The 10671-nt window shown below is 42.3% G+C and overlaps 1 protein-coding gene across 3 annotated transcripts; it reads right to left on the bottom strand.

The window, feature by feature from the left end:
• Positions 1 to 1161: 1161 nt before the first annotated feature.
• On the bottom strand, positions 1162 to 10370 carry LOC122766781. Of its 3 annotated transcripts, none has more exons than XM_044021941.1 (5): positions 10138 to 10370; positions 6934 to 8052; positions 2057 to 5284; positions 1875 to 1937; positions 1162 to 1696 (listed from the first exon to the last, which is right to left on the bottom strand). In XM_044021941.1, the coding sequence occupies exons 2-5, from the start codon at positions 7997 to 7999 to the stop codon at positions 1650 to 1652; spliced, it is 4404 nt and encodes a 1467-aa protein (XP_043877876.1). In that variant the 5' UTR covers positions 8000 to 8052; positions 10138 to 10370; the 3' UTR covers positions 1162 to 1649. The 3 variants fall into 3 exon arrangements, with proteins under 3 accessions (XP_043877876.1, XP_043877875.1, XP_043877874.1); XM_044021940.1 differs by lacking the exon at positions 1162 to 1696 and having other exon boundaries at positions 1740 to 1937; positions 2057 to 3083; positions 3114 to 5284; XM_044021939.1 differs by lacking the exon at positions 1162 to 1696 and having other exon boundaries at positions 1740 to 1937.
• Between the last annotated feature and the right edge of the window lie 301 nt (positions 10371 to 10671).

Below are 10671 nucleotides of genomic sequence, written 5' to 3'. Positions count from 1 at the left end.
CAGGATGTCGGGGATCGTAGTATTAAACACTGATCTCCCCCGTTGGTCCAGGTGACTCAGCACAGTGCGGGAGGTGATGGCATCCTCTGTCGACCTGTTTTCCCTGTAGGCAAATTGGTGTGGGTCAAAGGAGGGAGGAAGTCAGTCCTTGATGTGCCTCAGGATCACCCGCCCCAGACATTTGTGATGATTGGTGTGAGGGCGATCAGCCTGAAGTCATTCAGGCTGGTTGTGGCTGGTCTCTTGGATATGGGGATGACGGTGACAGACTTCTGGCAGGCTGTGATGGAGGCCTGTGCCAAGGAGTGGTTGAAGATCGTATTGAAGACCTCTGAGAGCTGGTTGGCACAGGCTTTAAGGTCCTTCCCAGGTACGCCGTCAGGTCCTGCTGCTTTCCTGGTGTTCACCCTGCTGAGCACTTGTTCCACCTTCCGTACCTGTACAGAGGTGCTTGTGTACTTGGCTGTGGTGTTTGCCCACCTGTGGTTGGCAGGTTGTTGGTGGAGGTGGTTCTCAATCTTATAGTCCAACTTGGCCTCCCTGATGCTTCTCTTCAGGTCAGCTCTGGTAGCACTATAGAGGGATCTGTCTCCTGACCTGAAGGCTGTGTTGCACGTCATCCAGAGCTTCTGGTGCAGCTCTCTCGATGGACGGTGACATCGGGGATTAGCGGGTGAAGCCAGGTCTCTGTTATAATGAGGGACGCAGCAGTCACGGACGTAACGATTCCCCTGCATGATATATTTTCATATTATAGTCAATTACAGTGATTAGACTGATTTTAAAAGCATAGATTGTCCTAATCTAACAAAATTGATATTTAATTCATTTTTCAAAATGTTAAATTACAAAAAAATTAAATTGATATGACTGACAGAGGCTTGTTGTGTGAATGGGGTGACGTCTGCCATCTCTGGTGTAGGCAACACCTTTGTAATAAGATGCAACCTGCTTAGCATTTCATAGCATGGAACCAGTACGCTAATTAAATGCATAAAATCAAGGGTTTTGCGCAACTGAATAAGGTTGCAAAATATTTCCACACTAGGGATTTCAGAGAAGTGGGAGGGGGAATTACAAGTGATTACTGTCACTTGTAATTAAATAAATAAAATAATCATACATACTTTATAGTTTCAATTACAAAACATCATTCACTACTTTTTTTTACAAAAACAATAGCTTTTAATTAGTTATAATGTCCCACCAGGGGCCACATTCCCTCAAATATTGGGAAACCACTGAATTATCACAAGCACTGAAAGGTGATTTTAAGTACTACCAACACAAAACCATTATCAACTTAAAACAGAGGAATAATTAAGGTTACATTCATACATACATTCAAACACATATCCATCGCTCACTTTCTATGAGGGATAAAAAAGAAGAAACATTTAAAAGTTACGGGAGGAACCTAAGCAAAAACTATGAAATGGAAAAACGTTTCACTGAGGTAGCTGGTAGAAAGAACAAGTTTCCAGTTGAGTCACTTTACCCCAAATATTGTTAGTTTATAGGTTTACATACATTATACGGTTGGAAATGTGTACACACAGGCACACAGTTAAAATACAGAACATTCAGTTAAATTCTATTGGACATCATTGCAAATAATCCTCTTCTCTACTGGAACAGGAGTTTTGTCCTCAGTAATCCGATCTGGGAGACCATCTGTCGCCCCTCTTTATGGAACCTGTTTTACAAAAAACAAACAAAAACAAGAAAAAAACCAAATTGTACCTGTATCTCAAAAAAAGAAGAAAAAAAGGAAACAAAAAAATAGCCAACTTATACACTGCACCAGGCTGCTGTAAAAGAGTGGTGATTATACATGGGGCAAACCATACTAGGGGGAAATTGAAAAGTGTCACCTTGATTTGACCTCGCCACTTTTGGCCTCTCTGACCACTTGTAACCTTCACCCACGGAGCCTCCTGTGGTAAGAATGGGGATCAGGAAAATGTATTTGGGTTAGACAAGTTTTGATTGGACTGTCATGTGAATCTATTTTTGAAAAAAACAAAAAAAGTAAAAAGATTTGAAAAGAACACACTTTGTTCCCTCGAGTTGTTTCGATTTGTTGCCCTTGTCAACTGCACAGCTTCCATCTTGGCTCTCTTCATCAGACTGGTTTCGGACTCTTTGGAATTGCGTCTCTGTTTGGGTGGTCTGTCATGGTGACCTGCCCTTTCCTGGTGACTCAATGGTTGATAGGCTTCTCTCTTTGATTCAGTATTCAAGGTTCTGGAAGCCTCCTCTGTCTCGGTGCTAGTTTTCCTGTCTTTCTTCGTTGGGTAGTAGCTTTTGCTCCAGTTATCTTTCAATCGTTCAACCGCTGATAATTGGCTGGTTGCATTCAATGATTGGTCTCTGGTGTTGCTCCAAGGATGGCATGATGTTGATGGGTGAGAAAACGAATGTCTTAGTTTGGATGAACTCAAATTATGTTTTGGAACATTAGTGCTTTCATACATTTTTGACTGATGAGATATGGTGGCAGTTTCTCCGGGCTGCAACAAACTTCTGGAGATAGACTGGCCTTCTTGGTTGGATAATGAACGATGTCTTAAAAGCAGTTTGGGATTGATTATGTTGACTAGAGTTTTATTCAAAGACGTATCTTGGGTATTCTTATCACTGGAGTGCATCTTCTTACTTGTTGCTGAGGGGGCCTTGGTAACCACAGTGTCTTCTTTATCCCGCCTTTGGGGCGGTTTACCTTTAACAAGCTTCAGTGGATCACGAGGATCAGCTGGATCGATAAAATAGAGGCGTGGGATCAAACTGTTACGATGCGAAGAAGACTGGTCCACTGACTGCCGCCGGTCTGCTGACTCATAAGATGATCGTATGCGTTTTTGAGGCGTTTTCCTGCCCGATCCACAATCCATTTCTTTAGCTAACCCTCCGTTTTGTATAGAACATGAGGCCCGGCTACAGACTTTTGACAATGATGGTAGCAGTGGATCTGTGGTTGCCTTCTTGATGATATGATTGTCTGAGCCATTGAAAGTTGTATTTGAGGTCTTGTCTTGAATATGCTCAGTACCATCTTCAGTTTCAAGTAGGTGTCCACTTTTTTTTATAGAGTAAGAGCCATCTTCCTGCATCCCTTCGTTAAACTGTGCATCTTCAAGTTTAGACCGGTGCAGTGGTACTGAGGAAGCGACAGAGGATGTTTCCATTCTTTGGAACTTTTCCTTAGAAGGTTCAGATCTACTGTCCACATTTTCACATGGGTGTCTCTTTTGTTTAAAATATGGCGCGCTACCATCGTCTACTAACCGTGAAGAAATAATGGTTTCCTTTGTGACTTTTTTGTCACTCTCATCCCAAGTGTCCACCGAATCCTCTGTATCCGAGTCAATGATTATTATACCATCTTTCGGGATATCCTTTCTGTCAGCTGCATGCTGAACATGATCGGGGTCAGCTTCATATTTCGTCAACTGCCCACTTGAGCAAACAGTCTTAATCACTTCTTTGAACCGTGTCTCATGAAGTTCAGACCCACTCTGTGGTGACTGACTGTCCACAGTTTGATGTGGATGCTCCCTTTGTTGACTGTAAGATGCTTCTGGACTGCCCACTGAGCTTGAAGAAGACAACCTCTTCCGTTTTGCCTTCATTTTGCAGTTGTAGTCACTTTTATCCTCCGAGTCAGAATCAAAAAATTTACCTTGTGCTTTTGAGTTCCTCTGCCTGTTGGTCTTTGATTTGGCACCCTTTAAGCGAGCATTAGATTTGATGAGCTCTTTAAGTTTTTGAATACAGCCCAACTTGACTGAGCTCTTGCTTTGACCGTTTTGCACACTTGTTGCCTTATTAGGTTCATTTTCTTTTTCATCTGCAGACTGATCTGTAGCTGGTGCTGACCTGTTTTTAAATACACACCTCGAGGCTGTCAAATAGTTGTGTTCGGCTTCAGATGAATAATCACAACTGTTCTCCGTTTCACTGCTGTCTTCACACTCAGATCTGGACCCTATCATGTGCCGAGGTGTATGAGTTCCTCCTGTATCCGAGTTCATTTCATGGTCTGGTGTGCACCTACCTGGAGGAAACTGAACTGTGGTCCTTTTTGATAGTATAAAGCTTGCAATGGTGTCAAAAACCTCTATCGGGCAAGGCACAGAAGCGGTTGAAGATTCTGGAGCACTTTGAAATTCTATATCTTCACTTTGACTGTCATCTGGTACGGTGTTCCCTGGGAAATCCTGGATTTCTTCGGCGGGTTCATATTTAATGTCTGTCATGCTTAAAGGTATGACCATGTAATCATCCATCTCATCAGTCTCAAATCCATCACTCAAATTATCAGGACTACATGAAAGAAAGTGTCTTTCACGGTCACATTTAGGACATAACACTTGTTGAAATCCAGTATCAGTTTCAACAAAACAAGGACAAGAGCAGTTTTGTTCTCTAGATGTATCATCTGAAATGTTGTCCCCCTTCATTTGAAATGGGCCGTCATTTTCAAATTGTGAACGTTTTCTGTTGGGCCCTTTCAGATGAGTTTCTGCATTCAATTTCTCCATCTGTTGATTTTCATGACAAACAAGGACGTCTAAATCCTCATGTTCTGTGTATGGGAGACCTGTCAGCATGGCAGGGATTAGTTCATAATCTGATATGTCTTCATATTCTGGGCATTTAAGAATGTTTGGGGTTTGCTCCCCTACCCTCTGGCTTTGATGTGACAGAGCCGATTCCTGGGCTTTGTCACTTCTTTCAGGAGGTTCTGGGCTGAAATGTGGGTGTGGATTCACAGAACCTGAATCCATCACATGTTCACAACTTGGTAGGTCCCACAGCTGTTTTATTTGGTCTCCAGACATTGACATAACATTAAGAATCTGAATTTGACTAATTGATGACGTCATCTTAGAATGTGTAACTACTTCCTGATCAGTAATAGGACAAAGGTGATCTTTGTTGTTTTTCCTTTTCTTTTGAATAATGTCTTGAATTCCATAAAGTGATGTATCACTTCCAGTCATCACTGAACTTGGCTTGGTGCGATTCTCCACTGAAACATCAATTACAGCATGGACATCGTCATAACCTGTACTCACAATGGGTTTGGGAGCCCAAGAAATGCCAGGCACATTGTGTGCATCATGCATATTCTTGTTGATATATTCTGCTGACATGTAGTTGGGTTTCCTCTTGGTCAGGTCAATCATAGTCATTCCAGATGTTGAGGTGAGAACCACTGGACTGTCGTCTTCATTATTTGTGCATGTCGGCGCAACTTTCATCATAATTTGTGGATATTCTGTGGATGTAAAGAGACGAAGGTTATCGATATCTCCATTCCAATACTGTTGCATTATGACTTTAGAAGAGTTGTCCATCTTTGTAATAGTTGCTACTTTCTCCTGACTAGCAATCAGCTCCTTCAATGCAGTTAAAGAATAATGAATAGGGGGCATGCCTTATTGTATGTACACTGAACAAAAGTATAAACGCAACACTTGTTTTTGCTCCCATTTTTCATGAGCTGAACTCAAAGATCTATAACATTTTCTATACAAACACACACAACAAACAATTTATCTCAAATGTTGTTCCAAATCTAAATCCGTGTTCATGAGCACTTCTCATTGGCGAGATAATCGCCAATCCATCCCACCTCACAATCAAGATGCTAATTAGACAGCATGAATATTGCAAATGAGTGCCTTAGGCTGGCCAAAATAAAAGGTTACTCTGAAATGTGCAGTTTTATCACAAATCACAATGCCACAGATATCACAAGTTTTGAGGGAGTGTGCAATTGGCATGCTGACTGCAGGAATGTCATTTCTCTACCATAAGCCGTCTCCCAAGGCGTTTCAGATAACTTGGCAGTACATCCAACCAGCCTCACAACCGCAGACCACCTCCAAGATTGTCTGAGACCAGCCACCCAGACAGCTGCTGCAACAATCGGTTTGCATAACCATAGGTTTTCTTCACAGAAACCGTATCAGGGAAGCTCATCTGCATGCTCGTCGTCCTCATCAGGGTCTCGACCTGACTGCAGTTTGTCGTCGTAACCGACTTGAGTGGGCAAATGCTCACATACGATGGCGTCTGGCACGTTGGAGAGGTGTTCTCTTCACGGATGAATCCCATGATGAGATCCTGAGGCCCATTGTTGTGCCATTCATCTACAACCATCACCTCATGTTGCAGCATGATAATGCACAGCCCCATGTTGCAAGGATCTGTACACAATTCCTGGACGCCGAAAACATCCCAGTTCCTGCATGGCCAGCATAAGCACCGGACACTCATTGAGCATGTTTTGGATGCTCTGGGTCGGCGTATGCAACAGTGTGCTCCAGTTCCTGCCAATATCCAGCAACTTCACACAGCCATTGACGAGGAGTGAACCAACATTCCACAGGCCAGTCAACAACCTGATCAACTCTATGCGAAGGAGATGTGTTGCACTGCGTGAGGCATATGGTGGTTTTCTGACCCCCAATAACACAAAATTTCAGAGTGGCCAGCCTAAGGCACTCCTGTGCAATATTCATGCTGTCTAATCAGCATCTTGAAATGCCACACCTGTGAGAGGGGATGGATAATCTCGGCAAAGGAGAAGTGCTCACTAACACAGATTTGTGAACAATGAGAGAAACAGTGATTTTATGTATAAAGAAAATGTTTTAGAACCTTGAGTTCAGCACATGAAAAATAGGTGCAACAACAAAAGTGTTTATATTTTTGTTCAGTGTACTTCATCAAACCACCTCCTGGAATTTGAATCAACACATATTTTATCTTCAAAGTAATCTAAACGAACATCACCATTGTGGGCATAGTTTCACCCACATGGCTTTTAACAGGCAAATCATTATCTAAAAGGTGCACTACTCACAACACATTTACTAATAGGAGCGTGTTCTGCGTTTTCTACAATGGAGACTTGTGTACCTGTTGAATGTGTTGCTGTTGCAACTGTTGAATGACCACATGTCCAAGTTAAGTCAGCATTTCCTCTGGAGTCCCCTGAACTGTATGCTGGAAGTGTGTGTCCTGTTGCATGTCTTGCTTTGTTGGAGGCAAAAGTATCAGAAAGATGAGCATTTCTTTTGGAATTCTCATTTCTTTTATAACCTTCGAGCTCTTCAGCAATTCGTTTATGTATTTCGTCATCTGTAGGTGGACGCTTTGGTAGAACTGTTGAGGGAGAAGTGACTTGCTGCTGGTCTTCTATTGAATAACCTGGAGTTTGTGTTCTAATCATGGGGTTTTCACAATTAAGAGTACCAAGTGAACATTTCACTTGTGGACTTTGGCAGTGCATTTTAATAGAAAGATTTGTTCTTGCAGTGGGCTCAATGTTGACTTTTGTTTTCTCTAGTGAAGAAACCAAGGAGATTGAGCCAAGATTTCCATTTTTAAGAGGAGCTTCTACTTGCTGGGATGAGTGATATTGTTTCAGAGAATACTGATGCTGCTGTGCTGTAAGATCAACAGTGTCATCTCTTGTTGCTACAGTCGTGGTACCAAGACAGTCATGTAAAAGTCTTTGTTGCTCTGTATTATTAGAGTTTAAGTTGGGTCCTCGTGGAAAACTTCCCTTGTGTTGTCCATTACGGTTGACAAGATACATCCCAGATCTCTCATTAGCACTGGTGCATTGTGTAGTAACATTCAACGGTGAATAAATGTCTGCATTGGGTCCATGACCACTATTCTGAGGAGTCCACATACGGTCAGCAGGTCTTGGCTGCTGAAATCCACAGCTTGTTACATAGTGTTGGAGTCTGTGGAAACGTAATTCTGCATTGTTTTGCTGCCTCTGAGATGGAACATCCACCCCGAGTTTTCTGGGATCTTGATGGGCAACCATGTTGATTTTTACAATATTTGCAGCAGCAGCGACTGGAGCTGGTGTAACATGGTGGTGCTGGTGTGATCTTAGAGCATCAACATTACTCGGGTGTTGGAAAGCAGGGCAGGCTCCAACGTGGCTGGAAGGACATCCAGGTTGCATTGCATGGAAAGCAATTTTTTCAAGGGCCGACTTTAGTTAAATGTTTCTCAGGTCTAGGAGACAAAAAAAATTAGAAAAATTAGAACATGAATGAAAAGACAGTGGGATGAGAGCATGTGTATCCAACTTAATTTCAGAAGCCGATGTTCACAGCAAATTCCTAATACAGTCACAACAACATAGAGGCTTATTAATTAATGACCTGTGAATTACAGAATGTCCAACCAATACTCAAAATAACAAGGTATCCTTTATCAATGGAAGTAGTGAAAATTGCATGCAGTTTCTGATAATGCACCTATTTTAATGTCCCTCACCATAGCATATCTTCATTTAATTTCTGTTGTGAATGGTAAATGAATGAGTGAATGGTTAAACTAGGTCTGTAAAAAGTGCAAATTTGTAATGACTTATTCAAATAAATTCAAACCCTCACCCATGTCATTGTTTTCATTATCAATTTTTAGGAATGCACAACATCACAACACAACACCAATAACGACATACCAACCCCCATAACCGAGATTGTTCAATGTCCTCACATTAAATGAGGTTTTCAATTCTCTTGATTCAATTAACAATTCATCCAGGTCTTCAGTGAGCTCATCATGATCTTAATTGCAAATTGATTCAACGAAACATTCTGCTTAATAATGCTGAATAAATGTTAAAAACTGGTTTAGCTCACTCTTGTGGTCATACTCGTGTAGCACTGCCGAGAGCGGCAATCGTGACTGGTGAGACGCATCACAAACCCTGCCACCGTATTTCAGTCTAGTGACTGTCAGACAGAGTCTGTGCTCCGGTCATGGAGGAAGTACTGAACAAGCGACTAGTCACTCGTTTGTTTGTCGGTATAAAACAAAGTCACAGCAGTTTCATGCAGCTGTGCAGTGATGTCTCCGCCCACGTTGAGGAGGTACTATACTCTAATGGAAACACAACCAAACCGGGTGGAGTGGAGCCGTACTAAGGCGAGCTGGGACCATGTAGTGGAGACACGGCATTTCATACAACTTGAATACATGCGGTTGTGTGTGTAGGGTACTCAGACTCTCTGAAGATTACTTTTTTCTTTTCCCTGGCCTTCAAAATAATTTAACGCGGTAAAAAAAACTTTTACGCTGTTAACGTTGTTCGTTTACTTCCGATGGCGACGTGGTCACGTGTGCAGGCACGCGTGTGTGCACGCGGTATTTCTCTTGCCCTCCCCAACAGAGCATCACGTTTGAGTCGTGTAATGCGTTTTTTCTAGTAACATGTTTAAAAACATGCATTTTCTTGTGCAAAATGTGTACTTCACAGGAGAATTTAATTTAAATATAATTGTTGTATTGATTCTACATTCATTCCATAATTTTATATAAATACACATCTGTTATAAGCTCCAGGTTAATTACAGGAAAGTGTGCCATTAACTGGATATTTTTTGACGGCCCTTTCGCACATGTATATGAAGCGACAGGCGGGATAGACATGGAGGTCAACGAAAGTCCACAAAAAAAAAAACGACACACGACACAAATGAATTGCTGGGGGAAGAAAGCAGTACATAAACATCTCCGCAAGCTAAAAATGCCAAGTTTCTTAATGGTGCGACGGAGTTGTGCGCTTAACAAGGGAGAAGAAGTTTCTTGAACGCAGCAGATGAATAACGCAGCTGCAGCTCGTTAATTAAAAGCTGACAGACACCGGTATGTTTCTTCGTCACTGCCGACTCAGAAGGTAATAGAAAAACAATCTTACGTGTGCTGTGTGATTCTTTTGACTTAGGTATTTGAAATACTTTCGTTTTACATAAGTGACATGAAAGGCGGCATCAGACCAGCAGCCCTGCGTTAGTGTGTGTGGGAGATTCACACGCAACCGCGACGGGAGATTTTCTTCCATCAACTCAAAAGACGAACTTTTTAACAGACTAAAAAGCATAACGGGCCGTTGGGGACGTTGTTCAAATGTCCGATACCATGTTTTAAAAAAGTTAACCGTATCCGCTTGCAATGCACACTTAAACAGGAAGAAAAGCCGTTTGACTTAAGAACTGGGTCACGTTCCGCTGTTTTGTTCCATGTCAATAGCAGTCCATTAAACCACATTAAAGTCGCATACGTGAGTGTATTTTTTGTATTATGACTTACCGAAGGTCCACATTTCACTTTTCCTCTAGTTTAACACAATCATCCGCACTAACGATCCGTCGTTGAAGTCCTCGTACAGATCAAAGGTAATAATCCAGTCGATAATTCAGCCGGGGTAACTCCGTCACACTGGGTGAGGCTGGTGTCCGTAGAGCTTCATGTATCCGAGCTTGAAGATTCCTCTGCTGTCGCTGTAGTCACCTCCTCCCTCTTTTTTCCTCCCCCGCTGCGACGCTGCTCACTGACTGTGGAACAGAATAGACAGTCCCTTCATATTGTGTCCAATGTGATCTCTGATTGGCTCCAAATATAACCCTCCCTTATGGCGTCACATACTGCTCTCCAGGGCCGGTTCTAGGCAGGCATATATGAGGGGGCAGTCAGAATGTGAAGGGGGCATCATGTGTACACATCCTGCTCCAGCACTTTTTTTTTTCTGTGCTTATAGTACTGGTGTCTTCTTCATTAAATTGGGTCGTTAGCTATGTGTCCAACCCCAACCTGGAGAATTGGATAGCACTTTGTCAGACCGCT

Source organism: Solea senegalensis, linkage group LG3 (genome assembly GCF_019176455.1).
Source record: "Solea senegalensis isolate Sse05_10M linkage group LG3, IFAPA_SoseM_1, whole genome shotgun sequence".
Classification (NCBI taxonomy): domain Eukaryota; kingdom Metazoa; phylum Chordata; class Actinopteri; order Pleuronectiformes; family Soleidae; genus Solea; species Solea senegalensis.
This window is presented reverse-complemented; position numbering and strand designations above follow the sequence as displayed.